At 40.5% G+C, this 22,067-nt stretch overlaps 1 protein-coding gene across 1 annotated transcript in view; it reads left to right on the forward strand.

The window, feature by feature from the left end:
• The window catches only part of DMGDH (dimethylglycine dehydrogenase), a 77,259-nt gene that overhangs the window by 23,161 nt on the left and 32,031 nt on the right, over positions 1–22,067 (forward strand). The window contains 9 exon segments of the mRNA XM_010364103.2: positions 1,960–2,208; positions 4,058–4,256; positions 11,859–12,028; positions 12,436–12,589; positions 14,273–14,438; positions 15,257–15,387; positions 16,631–16,848; positions 18,693–18,850; positions 21,249–21,308. Of these exon segments, the coding sequence (XP_010362405.1) occupies positions 1,960–2,208; positions 4,058–4,256; positions 11,859–12,028; positions 12,436–12,589; positions 14,273–14,438; positions 15,257–15,387; positions 16,631–16,848; positions 18,693–18,850; positions 21,249–21,308 (1,505 nt within the window).

Consider the following 22,067-nt stretch of genomic DNA (forward strand, 5'->3'; position numbering starts at 1 on the left):
TATATGCCTATAGTCCCATCTACTCAGGAGGCTGAGATGAGAGGATCACCTGAGCCTGGGAGGTTGAGGCTGCAGTGAGTTATGGTTGCACCACTGCCCTCCATTGCAGCCTGGGCAACAGAGTGAGACCATGTCTCAAAAACAAAACAAAACAGGCCAGGTGTGGTGGCTCACACCTATGATCCCAGCACTTTGGGAGCCGGAGGCAGTGGATTACCTGAGGTCAGGAGTTCGAGATCAGCCTGGTCAAAATGGTGAAATCCCATCTCTACTAAAAATACAAAAATTAGTCGGGCGTGGTGGCGGATACCTGTAATCCCAGTTACTCAGGAGGCTGAGGCAGGAGAAGGCTTGAATCCAGGAGGCAGAGGTTGTAGTAAGCCAAGATCATGCCGCTTCACTCCAGCCTGTACAACTGAGCGAGACTCTGTCTCAAAAAACAAAACAAAATAACACTGGCAAATAGCTCCAATGCCCACAGTTAGATTTCTGGCTTGCAAATGGGTATCCATTTCTGGATTTATTATACAAGTGTGACCAACTTAGCCATTGCAACAAACAAAATAATAGAATGCAAAGGAACGGTTTAGGTGGTTACAAGGAAATAAACTTACACACACAAGTACATAATCTAGGTTCCCAGACTGATTCATAATTGATGATTCTCTGTCTAGCTTGGAACCTCATAATGATAGAGACTTCAGAACTCCTTATTAGATTCAGAAAAACAGCAGAGACAGTAATGGTTAAAAACTTATTGTGTAACCCCTAAAGAAATAAATAGGATCGTGTAATCATTTCAGTGATCACTCAAAATTATTATGAAACAAACAAGCAAATAGAACTCCGTGCCCCCAGATCATCTAACGATGGTCAGTCAACACCATATCCTTGCCAAATAATAGCATTTTTATTATTTTAGATTATAAAATCCCTTTATACAGTGAAGGTGCCTTGGATTTTAAAAATAAAGTCTGCAGCAAGAAAAACTAATAAGATGTGATGATTACAGGATGTCCAGTGTGGCCTTGGGCATGTCTTACCCTACTAGCCTTTAGCTCCCACATCTGTGTACTGAAGGGTCAGCATGGGAAAGAATCCAGGGTCCTTTCAGCCACAGATTATCCAGTTCTATCTTTTGCAAATGAAAAAAGTAACATTCACCTCCACAAATAAGACAATCTTTGTGCTAACAGTGAAGTGAGAAACATTTGTCTAGGGAACTCCCCGCCTACTTATGAGACCAATCTCCCCTTTCTTGTGGCTTCTCTTTCTACCTAGTTTTGACTTCTGGTGTTTTTGTGCCTTTACAATAAAGGATCTTACAAACTTATTCAAACTAAACTTTTAAAACAACAGATAAAACTTAATGTGCTTTCTTTCCCAAAGTATGCACCATTTTCAAATTTTAACTTAACAGAACAATCTTGTATTTTTGGAATTTTAGGCATCAACAATTTGGGGAGAATAGGGCTTAGTGGATAGAAGAGTTGGCTTGTAGGGCTTTCTTAGGTATATCATTATGTATTAGGTTGGTCACAGCAACACGGGGGCCTCTTCCTTTTCCTGACTGTCCCTGTCAACAAATAGGGGCAGTCTGTAACAGTGCTTCTTATTTACATTTGTACATGTTGTATATTTGGGTTGTTTGTTTTTTCTTTCAAATAAATTTTTGTTTTTTTCCTGCCTACCTTTGCTTATGGGCAACAACATTTTCAGGAATGGAGTTCCCCTAGATCACAGATATCTTCGAATCTCTGGGCAATGCAAAGTATTGTCTTCTCTTTCCCCATTCAGTTTTGAAATGACAAAAAGTTTAAAGATTGTTATGACATTTATTAGACTTTGCCATGAGTACTTAAGCCTTTTAAACATTTTATTCTAATATAAATTGCTATGTGAGTGTCAGTTGTGTATTTATATATGTGCTGACACTTTTAAATGATTTTTTTGTTTAAGGATTTTGGGCTCGTGAAGTAGGTAAAATGATTGGACTAGAACATCCTCTCATTCCAGTTCAACATCAATATGTTGTTACATCAACTATACCTGAAGTGAAAGCTTTGAAACAAGAACTCCCTGTGCTCCGTGACCTGGAAGGATCATACTATCTCCGACAGGAAAGGGATGGGCTTTTGTTTGGTCCATATGAAAGTCAGGAGAAAATGAAAGTTCAGGACTCCTGGGTCACCAATGGAGTTCCTCCAGGTGGGTTCAGCAAATGAAAGTGTGTGCTGGTCAGACACGAATGGTTCATCCTCTCCATGACTGGGGGATGGCTGTAGAATAAGACAACAGCATAATACTAGACTAATTCAGATACCTGGGACATTGGGGGTGATGGGTTTGAGGTGAGCTCTGTTCTCATATCCCTTTGAACAATCACAGCAGGGAGTGGGGGGAAAGAAAGATGTAGCTGATGGTAGAGAAGCTGAAGAAACATTTCTAGCTGCTTTGAAAGGTTCCAGATACATTTTTACCTGCCCACACAACCTCCTGCCTCCCCGTTTTTTCCTCAATCCACTGCCAGCTTGGTCTACTTTCAAGATTTGAATATAGGTGCTATTGTGCTTTTACAGCTGGAAACACAACTGATATCAAAGGCCAGATATCCATCCTACTAAGAATGAAAACCCGAGAGTCTATAACAGAGCAGGGTTTTTGGTGCTGTAAACAGAGTACTTCCCATGCTATGTAAATGGATATGGAAAAGGCTTGTGCCTCTATGCCAAAGCAGGGGATACTATAGTTTCTCTTTCAAGTTCTTTAAGGGAGATGGGTCTGTTTTTGCTTTTCATGAAATACTTCCACAGAGCCAGATTGAAGATTGGGTCATCTAAGGAGGTATCTCAGGTTTTAATCTATAAAAAGAGCTAAAAAATCACTGGGGCACTGAAATATTACAGGGGAATATAAAGAAATGTAGGAAATGGTACTTCCTAAAATTATACTTTGATAAGCTTCTTGAGATAGGAAATGAATCCCTCCATTCTACTCCTCAAAGCGTAGGCCCAAATAATAGCAAATGATCACTAAACTGCCTTTCACAGAAGTTAGGCCAGCTGGTTTCAGGGCTTTGGTTGTGCTGAGTGGGCTCTGCACATTTGGGCCTGAGCGGAATTGCTCCTGATCCCACAGGGAGGGTTGAAATACCACTAAAAGCCTCCCTCTCTGCTGTTCCCCCATGCTGGCAGCTTCTCCTTCAAATAAATCTTGAACAAATAATCAAATAATGCCATTTGGAGGGAGAGCTGCATTGTTAGCTGTTGGTGAGCATGGGTACCCATGTGTGCTAGTCCACCCTGATGGTGTGCAGGCCTCCATGAGGCTGACTCTACCTGCAGTCTGCAGGAAGGGCAAGAAGCTGACTGGCTGCTGTGTGGAAAAATCACCAGTGTTGGTGGAGACATTCTTTTAGAAGCTCATCTGTGGCCCTGCCTGTAATCACAGTGACTTTTAGGACAAGAGGAGGATTGTGCTTCAAGACCCTGCCTCTTTTCAGAACTCTAGCCCTTGGATGTGTGTGGGGGCAGGCTGGAGGAAGGAGGCCTCCAGGCCATTCCTTCCCTGCTGAAAGGAGAGTTAAAAGAGGTCTAAAATCCATCATCTTAGATCCTGGAGCAGTGTTCCACTTTTTCCAGTATTCTACCATGACACTGTAAACTCCCATTTGCCCTCATCTCGGGGGATGAAACAGGTTCTTATGGTTAATTGAAGCATAACGATCTCTCTTGACAAACCAAATTATGTTTTTTTTTTTAAATAAAACTGTGATTGGATTAAATATCAGAAACTATATTATTCATACATTTACATTTTATATTAATTACAGGTTAACTTTTATGATTTTGTTTCAAGAACAATAACATTGTTTTCAGTAATATAAATGGATACTCATCTGTTGATAGTGAATATCAAGTTTAGACTTTAACAAAATATGGCAGTACTTTCCCAACAGGGCATCTTTAAATGTAGGCCATGTCAGAGGCTTAAATCACTTTACACGACTTGTCAGCTCAGCTATGGCATCCTGACCACAAAGGGCAAATCTTTTTAGGTTTTGGAAAGGAACTCTTTGAGTCTGATCTAGATCGAATCATGGAACACATTGAAGCTGCCATGGAAATGGTTCCTGTCTTGAAAAAGGCTGACATCATCAATGTCGTCAATGGTCCTATCACATATTCTCCTGACATTCTGCCTATGGTAGGGCCCCATCAGGGAGTCAGAAACTACTGGGTGGCTATAGGCTTTGGGTAAGTATCTTCATGTAATTCAACATTTATTGTAGAATCACTTATTTTAGCTAAATCTAGTTCCATATTCTCAGGATGCAAAAGGGAAATGTGGGAGGCTGAGAGAGAAACAGAGAGAGATACCATACAATGAATAAAAAGTACTGGTTCAATCACTTGTATATGTTTTAAAGAAGGGCAATTATTTCCTGGAACACAGAAGGGCAATAATTTCCTGGAGCTTTCTCTCTTTTTTTTTTGAGATGGAGTTTTTCTCTCATTGTCCAGGTTGGAGTACAGTGGTATGATCTTGGCCCACTGCAACTTCTGCTTCCCAGGTTCAAGCAATTCTCCTGCCTCAGCCTCCTCAGTAGCTGGGATTACAGGCATCCAGCATCACGCCTGCTAACTTTTTGCATTTTTTTAGTAGAGACAGGGTTTCACCATGTTGCCCAGGCTGGTCTCGAACTCCTGACCTCAGGTGATCTGCCTGCCTCAGCCTCCCAAAGTGCTGGGATTACAGGTGTGAGCCACCATGCCCAGCCTCCTGGAGCTTTCCCTTTGCGTATTTCCTGCCATTTCTATTAATTGTGTCTCATTTTATGCTGTGTATCTCTAGATAGTCAATTTGCTCCAGTTTTACAAGGATGTTTTCATAACACAATGTGACAAAGATAATTCAAAATATCAAATGTATAATATATCTGCTGCATTTTTCACCATAATTCATGTTTGTCCGACATGATTTGTTTCTTTATAATTCTTCAGGTTTCTTCCCATTTATGACTCCATTGCCTCTTTGATGTTTCATTTCTGATATTTGTTCCATTAATTTGGTGAATATTGATGTCAAGCCCACTCAACTATCATATCACAGCTTCTAATATTCTATTTTTCTTCCCCATTTTATTTGGCCATTTATTCAACTAATATTTAATAACTGCTAGCTCTGTGCCAGGCCTAGGGCTAGGCATTGGAACACAGCTGACAACAAGGCAGTGAGGTCTGACCAGAGCTGGAAGACTGCCTGAGGCATAGCTCTGCTGATCCAGTAGAGAGGCTGGGGTCTCCACTAAGGCAGGAGCAGTGAAGACAGAGATGGGAGATAAAATTATCTAGATTTGGTGATCAATTCCATAAGATATTGAAGGGAAAGAGACATGGCAAATGATGGCAACCTTTCTAACTCGACCACCGTCTATATGTTAGAGCCATGGAGAGAGAGCCAAGAAAATAATGAGTTCCATTTTTGATGGGTTGGGCTTGAAGTGTTAAGTTTAGGTACATGGGACATCCAGAGGGAGAAAGTCAGATGGAGATTTGGGATGGGGAGTTATAATGTAATTGAGGGCTTATATAATCACTTATAGAGTCCATATGCAGGCATGTGGAAGTAGGAGTGCTTCTCCTGCACATTACTCATATATCTTCTTTGGAGAAATGTCTATTCATATCCTTTGCCATTTTCATAATTGGTTAATTTGTCTTTTTATTGTTTCGTTGTGGAAGTTCTTTATATATTCTAGATACAAGAACCTTATCAGGTACATGATTTGCAGAACTTTTCTCCCATTCTGTGGGTTGTTTTTTTACTTTCCTGATGGTGTCCAATGAAATACAAAAGTTTTTAATTTTGATGAAGTCCAGAATGCATATTTTTTCTTGGTTCACATGTACTTTTGGTGTCATATACAAGTAACCATTGTCTAATCCAAGTTCGTGAAGATTTAAAACTATGTTTTCTTCTAAGAGTTTTATAGTTTTAGCTTTTGCATTTAGGTCTGTGAGCAGTTTTGAGTTAATTCTTGTATATGACATGAGGTAGGTGTCCAACTTCAGTCTTTTCATATGTATAGCCAGTTGTCCCAGTACTATTCATTGAAAAGACTATTCTGTCCTCATTGAATTATGCTGGCATCTGTAATGTCTTTTTTCTGATTCCTTTTCTCATACCAAACATGTGGTACTTTCCAATACCAACAACCAATTCTCCAATTCTCCAGTACTAACTGGGTGTCCAACAATTCCATTTCAATTCTGACACCAACTCCTGGAATTAACATAGACCCCACAGATTATGGGATCTGTTCCACAAGACCGCTCTTACTTCAGACACCAGTCTCAAGTATTGGGAGACACCCATACTTCTGACCAACTGGGTGTTCCCACAACCCTCTCCTCAGATTTGATAATTTTCTAGAACCAATCACAGAACTCAGGAAAATACTTATGTTTACTCTTTTATTATAAAGGATACAGCTCAGGAGTAGCCAAATGGAAGAGATACATAGAGCAAAATGTGAGGGGTTAGAGGTGGGCCGTGCAGTGGCCCCAGGCCCTTTCCAGGTGCCTTCCTAGCCCATCACTGTGTTCACCAACCCAGAAGCTCTCTGAACCCCATGTCTAGGTCTTTATGGCGGTTTCATTGTGTAGGCTTGATTGATTAAATTATTATTGGTGACTGAACTCAATATCCCTTCTCCACTCCCTGGAGGTTGGAGTAGGGAGTGAGACTGCAAGTTCTAAATCTCTAATCATGTGGTTTTCTCGCAACCAGCCCCCAACCTGAAGCTACCTAGGGCTGCTGTCCTCTCTCCACAAGAGCTATCTCATTAACATTCAAAAAATAGTAAATCTCAAATGTTTTATGAACCCTGTGTCAGGAACTAGGGACAAAGACCAAATATTTAATTTTTATTATACCACAGCATCTTTATAAAAAATAAATTGACCATAGATGTATGGGTTGATTTCTAGACTCTCAATTCTGCTTCTTCATCTGTGTCTATTCTTATGTGACTACTACACTCTCTTTTATTTATTTATTTATTTATTTATTTATTTATTTTTGAGACAGAGTCTTGCTCTGCTGCCCAGGTAATGGCACAATCTTGTCTCACTGCAACCTCCACCTCTCAGATTCAAGCAATTCTCCTGGTTCAGCCTCCCAAATAGCTGGGATTACAAGCACGTATTACCATACATGGCTAATTTTTGTATTTTCAGTAGAGATGGGGTTTTGCCATGTTGGCCAGGCTGGTCTCAAACTCCTGACCTCAAGTGATCCACCCACCTCGGCCCTGCAAAATGCTGGGATTTCAGGCATCAGCCACCACACCCAGCTGACCCTCTCTTAATTACTGTTACTAGAAGTTACTAGCTTTGTAGTAATTTCTGAAATCAGGAAGTGTGAATCCCTCAACTTCGTTCTTTTTCAAGATTGCTTTGGCTGGAAGTCCCATAAATTTTAGGACCAGTTTGTCAATTTATGCAAAGAAGCCAGCTGAGATTTTGATAGAGACTGCATTGAATCTGTAGATCAATTTGGGGACTATTGAAATCTGAACAATGTTAAGTATTCTGATCCATGAACATGAAATGTCTTTCCATTTACTTAGATCTTTTAAAATTTCTTTAAACAATGCTTTGTAGTTTTCAGAGTAAAAGTTTTGCACGTCTTTTGTTAAATTTATTCCTAAGTATTTTATTATCTTTGATATTCCAATTGAATTTTAGTATTAAATAATAGAAAATTGAAGATCATTGACTGTAAGGCATATTCTGAGCAGATAGAGTCACTGATCTCATGTGGAACACCTATTAACTAATTGTTAAGGAAAGTAGAAAATTGCTTCCTCTATAACAAGTTACTTATAACCTAGAAATCATATCTGTTTGCATGTGACTGATGTCAGACTCCTCTCCTGATTGCTCTGGCGAATTTTCTCAGGTCATGGATACTGGGAGGTGGGAGGAGAAGATAACAGGTGGGAATGGGGGTGGGCAAAGTGCCTCCCTGTCTTTGACAGGTTTGGTCTAAACAAAAAGTTTAGAAAAGTTGAGCTTTCTAAGATATTTCTTATGTAATATAATGGAATACCCCCATTAGCTGCCCCTCCTGGCTTATATCAGTACACTCATTCCATGGCTCTGGAGGCCAATGGTTCCCATACCTGGGTGAGGAGCAGAATAATCTGAGGAACACGTTAAAAAGCAGAGTCTTGACCATGTGGTTAGTCACATGCACGTTTTTTATCTCCTATACCTCTCATCTGTGAAATTCCTATTATTTGTCACTAGAACCCATGTGGCTTAGTCTGCTTGGGCTGCCATAACAAAGTACCAGAGACTGGGTGATTTAAACAACAGAAATTTACTTTCTCACAATTCCAGAGGCTGGAGGTCTGGGACCTCATGTTCTGGAGGCTGGAGGTCTGAGATCAGGGACTCTGCTATCATGGCAGAGTTCTGGTGAGGGCTCTCTTCCTGGCTTGCAGATGGCCACCTTCTGGCTATGTGCTCATGTGGCTTTTTCTTGGTGTGTGTGTGTGTGTGTGTGTGTGTGTGTGTGGAGAGAGAGCAAGCTCTCTGGTGTCTCTTCATAGAAGAACACTAATCCTATCATGAGGGCCCCACCCTCATGACCTCATTTAACCCTAAGTACTTCCCAAAGGCTCCATTTCTAAATATCATTACATTGGGGATTAGGGCTTCAACAGATGCATTATGGGAGGACACAAACATTCCGTCTATAGCGCCATGAAAGATGTGTTGAATCAAAACAAGCAAACAAACAGATTTCCAGATAGTACTCCTGTAGATTCTGATTTAGTGGTCTGGAGAGGGGGCCCAGGAATCTGTATTTTATTGTAGTATAATCTCTAATTCTTGGTACAGTCAGTTCAGGGAAGTAGGTGTTTGCAAACTGCTTACATATGTGCCAGTGCCCATTTACCTTACTCACAGAATATCCTCAGCCAGAGCTATCTTACTTTGGACATTTGTTTACTCACAATTCCAACAAGTTTTTCTGCTTCTAGGTGACTAACACAGTGCCCAAAAAATGTCTTATGAATTGTATTTAATTGAATCTGATTTTCTTGGGTTAGAACAGATTATAAACAGCAAAGTTAAAGAGGGGAGAGTGCTGTAAGATGCAACATCCAGTCATTTAACAGAGTTATAAAAACCAGATACAAACACTCAAAAAGCATAGCAGCCTAGGGCCATGGAGAAGAATATGGAATTCTGCAGATTAATGCTAGAGACAGAAGAAGAACCTAACTGTCCTCTCCTCTTTAAGTTCCCTTCTACTTTCACTTCACACCTTACTTCCTTATTAAAATCCTTTCAACTGGTCATACAAGGGCCCAATAGCCACCATGTATTCCTTGCCCACTATGTGCCGTGCAGTGTACTAAGTGCTTTTAAATACCTTGGCAATTAATTCTCCGCCAGCACCATAAAGAAAGTGTGCACGGAAGAATGAAGCGCAGGGTCGTTACATAACTTGCCCAAGGTCATCCAACTAACAGTGGCAGAACAAGAATCATACCCAGATCTTTTCCCCATGCTTTTATACTTTTAGCTACTGAGCCAGGGATTCTCCAGAGATGTTTTCTATCTTCCTAAGATGATGCTTTAAAATCAAGAACATGATGTGGAAAATAAAGGGGTTTTGACATCAGAAAAGGGATCAGTTTTACATTGGCCATGTGTAGTTCACAGCACTCAATTGTATGGAATTTTACGTAAAACTTGTTAATGGTTGGATAACTTGTTTGTAAAATATTTACTTTTCAGAAATAAATTAGATTTGATTCAGGATTCCCCTCCACCCTACTCCCACCCAAATAACAGCGCTCTGCCCATTTATTTGCTCATGTGCATGGCTGAAAGGGAAAGAACATGATGGTATAGCAGCCAGGCCATAGAAAATCAAAGCACCCCTGGCTCTTCCCTGGGAGTCTGTCAAAAATATAGACAGTGCTGTATCTGAGTGTGTGTCCTGGCTGAACAAAGATTGAGAACCCCTGAAGACAGAAAAGTCCAATAACAAGGAGCATGTGCTCCAGGGTCAGATAAGTGAATTTGTATCCTGCATCTACTCTTTACTGCTGTGTTACTTTATTTAGCCTCTGTGTGGGGGGCTTATCTTTCTCCTTAAAATAGATTGCTAAAGCACAAATCAGCTTCTACGTGTTAGATGGAAACTCTGCCTGGTAAATGGGAGGCACTCAGTGTTGGTAGAACTTCATAAGCCTTCAAGTCTTGTCAACAATATAGCTCTCAAAAATGGTACCTGTTCTATATGGACATTGCGCCTGGTTAAGTGAATGTGCTAACTTTAATAAACATTTTAAGCATATATTTAATAATTTTTCTTGCTTTCTTAAAATTTAGAGAGGTTGTTTGTGGATAATTTGGATGCCTCATGTCTATTAAACTGCCCAAAGGAATGTAAATTGCTGTTTTTTTAATTCTCTTTGAGAAAGTCTTCTATAAAATGTAGGCACTCATTTTTATGAAAGCAAAACAGGTGTCTTGTTGTGGGAAAAGTTAACATTTTCAGTGTTTGCTAAAGTTCCTCCCATGCTCTTAGAAGCTGTGGTTCTGGCTAAGTTGTTGTTGTTTGGGATACTAGCATTTCTGTGTCTTGATGTCTCCTTGTGTATCCCCTTTTCTTGGTTCTCTCCCCTTGACTCTCTGCTCATTCAGTTCCTTGGAAGCTCCTGACTTAAACCACAGATGAACCCACGGTAGAGGCCTTCATTAAACAAGAGTGAGTGGGTAGAACTATACATGGCCAATGTAAAACCGATCCCTTTTCTGATGTCAAAACCCCTTTATTTTCCACATCATGCTCTTGATTTTAAAGTATCATCTTAGGAAAATAGAAAACAAGCCCATCTTCCCCATCAAGGGGCCTATTAGTTGCAAAATACAAGAGACAGTGTTCCTTTCTACCTCTTTCCACACGTCCTCAGGTGAGGGCCTCTTTGCCTGAATGTTTCTAAGACAATGGCTCAAGTTCCCTGCACAGAGATCATTGTCTAAGGAGGTCAGAACTAACTTGAGTCTGAGAAGAGATGGATGGGACACCACAGTACACACGTTTCTCCCACCGTGTTTCCTACCAGTCAGGATAATCATACCTCAGGAGGGCTGTTAGGGTACCAGACACGTGCCTGTTTGCATCCTGGCTTCAACCCTTAGTTTTCCTAAAGCAAAATTCTTATTAGTTACTAGTCAAGGATCATCGAGCCTTTTCCCCATAAAGAGCTATTTTGTTTGTTGTTGTTGGTTTTTTTGTTTTGTTTTGTTTTGTTTTTTGAGAGAGGGTGTCACTTCATTACCCAGGCCGGAGTGCAGTGGTGTGAACATGGCTCACTGCAGCATCTACCTCCTAGGCTCAAGTTATCCTCCTGCCTCAGCCACTTGTGTACCTTGTGCCACCATGCCCAGATAATTTTTTAATTTTATTGTAGAGATGAGTTCTCACTTTGTTGGCCAGGCTGGTCTCAAACTCCTAGTCTCAAACGATCCTTCCAAAGTGCTGGGATTACAGGTGTGAGCTACTGTGCCCTGTCCAATAAGGAGCTATTTTGCAGGTGTACCTCTCTTGAAACTGTAAATAAACTAGCTATCAAGTCAGGCACATTTAATTTGGATGCCTAAACATGTCACTTTTAAGGAAAAAATTGTTCCATAGAGATTATGTTACTTGTGTGTTCTGATTAGTGCAGAACAATCCAACTTTGAAGTCCTGTAAAATATTTTGAGCATGTTTCATTTGAAAACTACATGTGTTAGTAATGGGTTTTCTATCCCTGTATTTGAAAGATATGGCATAATCCACGCTGGTGGGGTAGGGAAATATCTCAGTGACTGGATCCTGCATGGAGAACCTCCTTTTGATCTGATAGAATTGGATCCAAATCGCTATGGCAAATGGACAACCACCCAGTACACTGAGGCCAAAGCAAGAGAATCATATGGATTCAACAATATTGGTAAGGTACAAATTTACTGTTGTCTACAAAGTGTTGACAGAATTGAATTGCAGCATCTCTGACTTTAGATGGTCTTTATTCTATTCACTGGGATGGCGGTAGTTAGGGACTCCAAAATGCATTGTGCCCCTAAAACATAACAAGGAATGTATATGGATGTATATATTTAACATGTGGAATGCCTTGCTGGTTTTAAATTTTAAATGTATTTTTACTTTACTCTTTGATGAGTCATATAAATGACAGCTCTGTTTTCTGCATAAATCATTCATATGTATGTATGTATACATGTATGTATGTATGTTTATGCATCTGGATTTTAAGTACTGTATTTCCGTACTTGGAATCCCATCAAAGTATCTTGTTTTGGCTATATGTGATTTATAGTACCAATTTTCTTTTTTCAGTTGGTTACCCTAAAGAAGAACGGTTTGCTGGGAGACCCACTCAACGAGTCAGTGGGCTCTACCAAAGGCTGGAGTCTAAGTGTTCCATGGGGTTCCATGCTGGCTGGGAGCAGCCACACTGGTTCTACAAACCGGGCCAGGACACTCAATACAGGTAGGAGAAGGACTTTACCTGCCTGTGATTCTGACCGAGGGGTGAAACAATGGGACAGCAAAAAGTGCTGATTCCCCCTTATACTCCATTGCTCCACCCTGTTCCAAGGAGCACTGAGCCTTGTCCTACAAAAATTACTCTCTGGCAGTGGTGGCATCAGTCTAGCCCACGGGACACTGGCCCACATCTAGGACTTACGTGGCCCTGCGCGTCCTATAGCCGGCCTTGGCGAAGCCTCTTGGCATTTACCAGAAGCTCAGAGGAACCTTCTGACCCCCTCCAAATTCCCACATGGCTTCAATTGGCTCCTAAAGGTTTGCTGTATTTTAGGATGCTTCGTGGAATCACATCGTGTATGTGGTTTGGGATTTTCTGTTCATCCTGAAATCGCTCAAAGCAACTGCATTCTAGAGTGTGTGCACTGAACCATGCAAATTATATGCACAGTTGATAAATTAGGGGAAAAGATCACTTGCATAGCATTCCAGGTTAAGCGAAAACATAAAGTATGCCACTAAAACAGTTCTCTGAGTTCTGGTAAAGTACTACCTACCATTGTTGTACTTTGGATTAATAGCGATTATATATTTTTTTCTCAAGAGAATCCACAGACCAAGGGAAAACAAGTTGCAAATTTGGAAGTTATGTTATCCTTATTTTTGAGCCGTCATTTTGCTTTTTACAATAGGTTTTGCTATGTTAAGACTAGATCTAATTGGTAAAAGTATAGCAGAGAACCCGTTGTTGATGAATGAATTTGGGCTTTATAGGCAGCCAATCTAGATTATCTAGTGGCCAAATACTGATCTGGTTTTTCCTAAATGACTCTAATATATCACTTCTACTCTTCACTTACTGCTGATTGGATCTGGCCTAAATTTCTTCTGCCATTTAATAATTAAACTACTGAAAATTCATGTTACAGACACGGCATCCTGCTCTGAAGTTAAAATACCACATTAGAAGTCCACTTCGTAAAGCAGAAAGGACCTTTAGTAATGAGTCAAGAGACCTTTGTTCCAGGTCTGGCTCTGTCATTAACTAATGCAAAGGCCTTGGAAATCATTTTGTGCCTTTTCTCTGAAAAATGAAGATTTGGGACCAGATCCTTATGTACCCCACGTGTGGACCAACAGCATAGGCATCTCCTGGGAGCCTGGGAGAATGTAGACTGTGGGGTCCCACACCATACCTGCTGCTTCAGAATGCGGACTTTAACAAGAGCAAGTGATTTGTATTCCCATTAATGTTTGAGAAGCACTGAACCAGATAGCTCCACCCCACCCCCCAACCCAGACACTGATATAATTAGGCCCATTTTAAAAAGCTCTCCAGATGATTCTAATATGCATCTAGAATTGAAAACCATCAGACTGGTTGACTTCTAAACTCTCTTCCAGATCTGAGAGCCCATGAATTGTATCTTATTTTCCAGTTAATCAGCACTTTACTCACTGTGAAATGGGTCAAAGGGATAAATGAGTAACTTTAAAAGATTAGATTCCAACATACATGAATGATTTGCAGAACAGAATTTCAGGTTGCATGGTCCCGCCTCCCAGAGTCCCACTCCCCGCTGCCCATAGGATTTTCTAGATGAGTAGGGCTTATTAAAATATCCTATTCTGTAATTTTTGAAAAATGAACGGCAGTTGTTTTATGACACTAAATGTTGTGTTTCAGGCCAAGTTTTCGCCGCACAAACTGGTTTGAGCCTGTGGGCTCAGAGTATAAACAGGTTATGCAAAGAGTAGGGGTAACTGACCTATCACCGTTTGGTAAGTTTAACATCAAAGGCCAAGATTCCATCAGACTACTGGACCATCTCTTTGCAAATGTCATTCCAAAGGTAAATAGCCTTGTAGGGATACAAGGTCCAGGATTCTGACCTATTTAATTCTTCATCCTCTCATTTCCCCTGCCCCCTGACCAAACCCACATGTTATTTTAGTTCACCTAATGATTTCTGGATGAACACTAGAACTCTTCAACTGACCAAAAGTATACAAGCTAATTTTCTTTCTTTCTTTTTTTTTTTTCTTTTTGAGAGACAGAGTCTTGCTCTGTCACCCAGGCTGGAATGCAGTGGTATGATCTTGGCTCACTGCAACCTCCTCCTCCCAGGTTCAAGTGATTCTCCTGCCTCAGCTTCCCAAGTAGCTGGGACTATAGGCATGCACCACCAGGCCCAGTTAATTTTTGTATTTTTTAGTAGAGACAGTGTTTCACTATATGTTGGCCAGGCCGGTCTTGAACTCCTGACCTCAGGTGATCCACCCACCTCAGCCTCCCAAAGTGCTGGGATTACAGGCATGAGCCACCACGCCTGGCCTACAAGCTAATTTTCAAATTTAAATTTTTGTTGATTGAATTCTCATCCAAGGACCTTATGACTTTGCTTAATTGTTTTGATGGTAACTTAAAATTGAATTCTGCAATTAAATGAAGAATAGCTTTTAAATGACAAAGAGTTTTAAATGATTGTTTAAATGGAGAACTTCAAATTACTGTTGGGTTTAGGTTTACAGATAATTCATACAACTGACACAAATGGTAAGAGTCAGATAGTTTTCATTCTTAACACCCACATTGTTATTTAAATAGGTGTTAAAAGGATGCATGTGATTTTTAGTTCATCCTAAGGTAATTTTAAATTTTTTTATGTAGGTGGGTTTTACAAATATAAGTCACATGTTAACACCCAAAGGTCGAGTGTATGCTGAGTTGACTGTTTCTCACCAGTCTCCTGGGGAGTTTCTTTTAATTACTGGCTCTGGATCAGAACTTCATGATCTTAGGTAAGTGCACACCTAGTAGGAAAATTTTGTACACATTATATATTGACTCAGTCTTACATTGAATTTTTCTTTTTACCCGTACTCGAAAGTACAACTTTATTTCTTCTTAAACCTGATGGTTTCAAATAAACTTTATGTTTTTTATACGAAAATATTAGAAGTGAGGACCTCTGCCCCTCCCAAAGGTAATTCATCCATAGGTTACTGGTTCTAATAATATTAATTCCATTTATTAGGCATCATCAATGTGCCAGAACCTTTTTTAGACATTACCTTTATAAATTCTCTTAATATATTGCAAGATTTAAATGATTCCCATGGTCAGATGAGGAAACCGAGGTTTGGGTTAAGGGAACTTATTCACCCGAGCTTTTTGATTCTGATGTCCACATTCGGTCCACTTCTGTAAGCTGCCTTCCTGAATTATCTTTGTCCTTTGTGATGCTTTGTGCTTTCTGGCCCACAGCTAGATCTAAGTTGCTGACCTGCCAAGTCCAACGTTTACATGAATCTTTATTCTACTGTAAAGTCTTTAGTCTAATATTCCGAAAACATTTGGAATATTATTGTTTAATAAATGTCTTACTCTGACAGATTCTCGCCTTAGTTGTAAAGTGATGCAAATTATATGCTCCAATCCAAGAAGTACTGGGGCCATCTTAATAGCTTAGCTTTGTGTAAATCTAGATGAACATTTTGTGATATACTTAGACAGCTCAAGGACTGCTCAATAAATTAGAAACTAGCCCTATAGCTGGGTCCCAATAACTCATCAAGCCATAGAAATTGAAACTAGAGTTTCTGTCTTTTCCTTGTGATTGTCAGAGCAATTACGTGTCCTGTGGCAGGCACATTATTATCCCTTAGCAACATGAGTACACCTTCTGTGTACAGGTATTGGAGAAAATTTGGGTTTAAATTAATTTTTGAATCATTAGTTTAAATGCAAAAGGGCTGTGTCACTATTTAAAAGAATTGTGCAACAGAGCTTATTAAATTGAAGGATCCTTCTGTACTGTGAAAAATTACCCCCCAAATTTATAAGTGGGTGATTTAAAGAGAATCACTTAACATCTCAGGGGCTCAGTTTCCTCAACTTTAAACATCAGTGTGATTTCATGAAATGACACTCTGGGTACTTTCTGATAACTCTAGACACAAAGCATGTCTTCAGAGAAATAATTTGTTACCAAAGTACATTATTCAAGCAATATTTAACACCATGTTCATGACTGAAACACAGATGGATTGAAGAAGAAGCAGTCAAAGGTGGATATGATGTTGAAATTAAAAACATAACCGATGAGCTTGGAGTCCTTGGAGTTGCTGGGCCACAGGCAAGAAAGGTCCTTCAGAAACTGACCTCTGAAGATCTTAGTGATGATGTTTTCAAGTTTCTTCAAACCAAGTCCTTAAAGGTTTCCAACATTCCTGTCACTGCTATTAGGATATCTTATACTGGTAAGATTGGAAAACAACCTGGAGTAAGTCTCTGAAATTTAAAAGGTCAATTTAAATTTTAAAATTAAAAGGTCATGTCACCAGAAATGTGTGGGTGTGTACACATGTGCACACTCACACTCACTTTTGTCCATGTGACTTTGGAGGAAGGTTTTTGTTCTGCCCAGCTCTTATGTCAAGTCTGTCTATTCACTCCTCATCTTGAAAGTGGTTCCACAGATTTCTAGTTGTTGCTCCAGTCCCACAGCTGCCTACCATCTGGAAGGACAGATAAAAAAGTGGGGGCCGGGTGCTGTGGCTCACACCTGTAATCCCAGCACTTTGGGAGGCTGAGGCAGGCGGATCACCTGCGGTCAGGAGTTCAAGACCAGCCTGACCAACATGGGGAAACCCTGTCTCTACTAAAAACACACAAAATTAGCCGGGTGTGGTGGCGCATGCCTGTAATCCCAGCTACTTTGGAGGCTGAGGCAGGAGAATTGCTTGAACTCAGGAGGCGGAGGTTGTATGAGCCAAGATGGCACCACTGAACTCTAGCCTGGGCAACAAGAGTGAAACTCCATCTCAAAAAAAAAAAAAAAAAAAAAAAAGGTGGGGAAGAGGATTGGCTGAAATAGTCAGGCCAGCCAACTCTATCTGCAAGCATTCAAGATGGTCTCCTGGAGCTAGAATCTCCCATAGAGACCATTTTGAATGTATCAGGTACCTCTCCTAGGGCATTGCCAACAATCCGTCTTTCGTTCCAGACTGTAAGTTCACTGGGAAGTCTTCATCTAGCACCTAACCTTGTACAAGGTAGGTATTTGATGCAGAGATGAATGAATGCTCTTCAGTTCCCCAGTGGTGCTCTGGGCTCCCTTCTAAGTTTTTCTAGAACTCCTTGTCTCTCACAGGAGTACTGCATGCCCAAGCATTCATTCAGTTATATGTTGCTCCTATTCTATGGTATCCCATAAAAACACCTTACCACGAGCCTTCCACCTTGGGAAATGAGAACACAGATTGAAGACCATGGCTCTTCCCTGGGCTGCTGCTATACCTTTTCCCTGCCCTTCTTCCACCCAACCTTGGCAAATTCTAAAATAAAAAATGAGCAGGGCTGGATGCAGTGGCTCACACCTGTAATCCCAGCACTTTGGGAGGCTAAAGTAGGGGGATTGATTGATTGTCCCAGGAGTTCAGGACCAGCCTGGGCAACATAGTGAGACCCTGTCTCAACAACAACAACAAAACAAGACAAAAACAAAACAAGAACAAGAAAAATAAGCAGGATTTTTTGGGTTAAATTTCACTTCTTTTGATTTTTGCCCACAGCCCTATTGGTGAATGAAATGACTAGGGAAGAAGTGGGAGGGGAGAAGTCCGAGAGTGTGGCTTTCTCACTATGAGGATAACTTGAATAATTCTTAGTTGACTATATTTTTAAGCTTGTGATTTTTGGGCAAGGGGTTGGTTTAAACCTTGAACTCATTGCCTTGATAAACTGTGCCATGCTAACTATTCACCTCACGTCATTGTCCCGGAAAACAGTCAAGCCTCATTAAAAAGCTGGGTTCCAGGGTGGAAAATAATTCCTGCATTACAGTCTTTCTGTGTCATGACAAGAGGTGTCCTGCATACCACCACCTACATGAGAGCCAGGATCGGCACGAATGCATCTGTGATATGGTGGGTTTCTTTGCAGTGGGGTCTTGTAACTTTTTGTGAGCTGGTCTTTTTAGAGAATGACAATGCCTATGTTGCTTAAGTGGAATTTCTCCTGCTTTTATGTGTTCTAGCTAATGCACATTAGATCTAGTGATCATTGTTCTTGCTGTGCTGCGGCACCTGTGGGTTTATTTCAGGTGAGCTGGGTTGGGAGCTCTACCACAGAAGAGAAGATTCTGTAGCGCTGTATGACGCTATCATGAATGCAGGCCAGGAGGAGGAAATTGACAATTTTGGAACCTATGCCATGAATGCCTTACGCCTGGAGAAAGCCTTCAGAGCCTGGGGGTCAGAGGTTTGAGATGCTAGCATCTTTATTAATATTTTATGTTTATTTATATCATTTTTATATAAGGACTGGTTTGAACTGCAATAACATTGGTTTTGGCTGTAAGAGAAATTACATATCATTAGATAAGTTTATTTCATTAGGGAAAGAGGTTTTTCTCCTTAATTTCTCAAGTGAAATTTCAGTGGAATTCTGACATCATGTTTATTCTGCCTTAATTCATCCTAGCTGGCTGAGAGCCCTAGACAATCTGTCTTGGACTGTGGGGAGCCTGCCTGCCTCGTGGCATTAGAGTAACACTTTTCAAAGTCTCTCCTCCTCTGTCATTTTGCCCGTCTTCATTTTCTTCTTATCTTGTACCTTTTGGTGAATTAACACTCCTTTCCGAGGGGCAGGGGTGATGGTCCAGAATGTGGTGGTCCAGCCTTCCTCCACCATTAATAATGGTTATTAAGAGTTTCTATTTGTACGACCGGGCGCGGTGGCTCACGCCTGTAATCCCAGCACTTTGGGAGGCCGAGGCGAGAGGATCACAAGGCCAGGAGTTCGATACCAGCCTGGCCAATACAGTGAAACCCCGTCTCTACTAAAAACACAAAAATTAGCTGGGTGTGGTGGTGCACGCCTGTGGTCCCAGCTGCTCGGGAGGCTGAGGCAGGAGAATTGCTTGACCCCAGGAGGCAGAGGTTGCAGTGAGCCAAGATTGCATCACTGCACTCCAGTGTGGGTGGCAGAGTGAGACTCTGTCTCAAAAAAAAAAAAAGGGTTTCTATTTGTATAGTGCTTTAACCATTTACATATTTTCATATGCATGATTTCATTTTCCTTCTCAACTCTCCATTACCTCTACTTTACACATAATAACACTGAGACTTAGAGAACCACTTGGTCCAGATTACCTAGTAAGTGGCCAACCTGTGATTTAAACTCTGCTCTCCTACTTTATTTCCAATATGGCAGGCTATCTCTGGACCCATTCAGTATTTCAGATTTACTAGTTGTTTCTTTGGAAGACACTGAGGTTTTAGGCCTGAAAGGTAAGATAAGGGATAGTGGTAAAAGATGGACTCAGAGTGGGGACTCTTGGGTTTGAATTTTTCCTCCACCACGCACCAGCTATCTGGCTTAACCCTCCAGAACTTCTGTTTGCTTTTCTAAGAAATGGATTTTTTAATGCTACAGAATTATCACAGATAGTAGAGAGAGTCTAGGAAGTGCCAAGCACATAATAAAGTGCATTTGATTGGAGGGGAGAATGTGTTTCAAAGCCCAGGCAGGGACCCGGGGGCATTTAGAATACGCAGAAGCAAGTAGGCAAGGTCTCTGTGAGAGGTCCCCTATTAGGGGATTCTCTAGCTACAACTGGGGACTGAGGCGAGGCTAGGCGCAGGACAGAAACGGAGGACAGCGCTGTCCCCACACTTTCCGGGTAATGAAGCAGCGGGAGCAGCCCTTTGAGAGTCAGACATTTCTCCATCCTCCTGCCTTTTATTTTTTCAGATTTCCTCTCCCTGCGACCTCCTCTGGAGAGCTTTTCTTCTCCAGTCCCTTCAGTTTCCCAGCAGTGCCAGAGCGCCCTCTAGTGTTGGTACTGCAATCCTTTGTGCTTCATTTTTATTTTTTTTCTTTGAAGAAATTCTGAAATTTTGAACAGATAAAAATAATTTTAGAATAGCTCAAATTGATTAAGAAATATGAGGCAACGTTTTATGTCATGTAAAACAAGCATTCCTTCATTTGGTTTATGTAGGTGCTGTGTTGCTTTAAAAGTTTGACTACTTTTAGGGGGTTTAGACTAGTTCCCTCACTGCAAAGAGAACAAAACAAAGAAAGAAACAAAACCATTAACTTCAGGTCTATTACCAAATACTGCCGTTAGCCCTGACTTGGTAGCTATCACAGTGACTTGGCCACATTTGAAGAGATAGCAATTCAAACTCTGCGTATTCCTTTCTCCTCTCCTGAACTCTATCAGCCACCTTCCCACCATCTGCTTTCCCTCCGCCTTACCCTGATTCTTGGTTAATTGTAAGATAAGTAAATTGCTTAATAACTTTTCAAAACGTAGTTATGTAAAATTGTTGCATAAAAACATGTGAAAATCTTGTTTCTAGAAGGAACATCATGTGCATTCCCTCAGATGTTTATTAAAATGAGAGAGCTGTGGAAACACAGTGAATTTTAGTTTCTATATTTGTTATATTCAAATGACCAGTTTTGCTGAAAGGCTACATTGAATTTTGGATTAAAAACTTATTTTCAAAATCAGTCTGTAGTTTGCCTTTCTTTAGAATCTGTGTTGAAAAATCAAAAAGTGTTCTTTCTCCTAAAAACAAATATGAAAGTGATGTTACCGAAATGATTTGCACTCATCTAAGATTTAAAATGTGTGTTTCCTTTTTAGATGAACTGTGATACAAATCCTTTGGAAGCTGGACTGGAATATTTTGTGAAGTTAAATAAGGTATGTTTACATTCCAAAGTGTGCTTGAAGTAAATCTTAACATTACAATGCTATTTTGTGACACAGCCATGCTTTAAACTTTAACCAAGTATGGGTTATAGGAGAAACAAGGTGAACATAAATACTAGCATTGCTCAATTGTGTCATATTACTCTTTTGTCAACATTTGCTTATTTCAAACTATTGGAGTGTGCGTGCAGATTTAAGATAGCAGAATCCAGCATCTTTAAGGGCTAAATCTAAATTCTAAGATAAAAATTAGTAAGGATAAGATGATTACCTGTCAGATTCTAGTAGACATTCATGTTGGAAGTGCGTCATGTTGTGTATTTTACGGTAACTCCTGGTGACGTGGGAAATTGCACATTAGCTGATCAAACATACTGCATTCATTGATCCTTCTGGATACTCACAGCGTGGAGCAGCCTCGCTTCAGCAGATCTGTCCGTCTGCTTGCCAATATCTTTGTGTGTAACTGCAACATCTGAATATAAGCAAATAACACGTTTCAAATGTGTTCAGCATAAAATGGATATTAACTGAGAAACTAATACAAGCCCAAGGAATCATAACTGATAAGACACTCCAAAGGGAACTCCTATGTCAGTGGTTCTTAAAATGTAGCTTTCAGACTAACAGCATCAGCCTCACTGGGAGCTTGTTAGAAATGCTAATTCTCAGGTCCCACCCTAGAACTACTAAATCAGAATCTCTGGGAGTCAGGCCAACAAATCTGTTTTAACAGCCCCTGCAGGGGAT

This window comes from Rhinopithecus roxellana, chromosome 3 (assembly GCF_007565055.1).
Source record: "Rhinopithecus roxellana isolate Shanxi Qingling chromosome 3, ASM756505v1, whole genome shotgun sequence".
NCBI lineage: Eukaryota > Metazoa > Chordata > Mammalia > Primates > Cercopithecidae > Rhinopithecus > Rhinopithecus roxellana.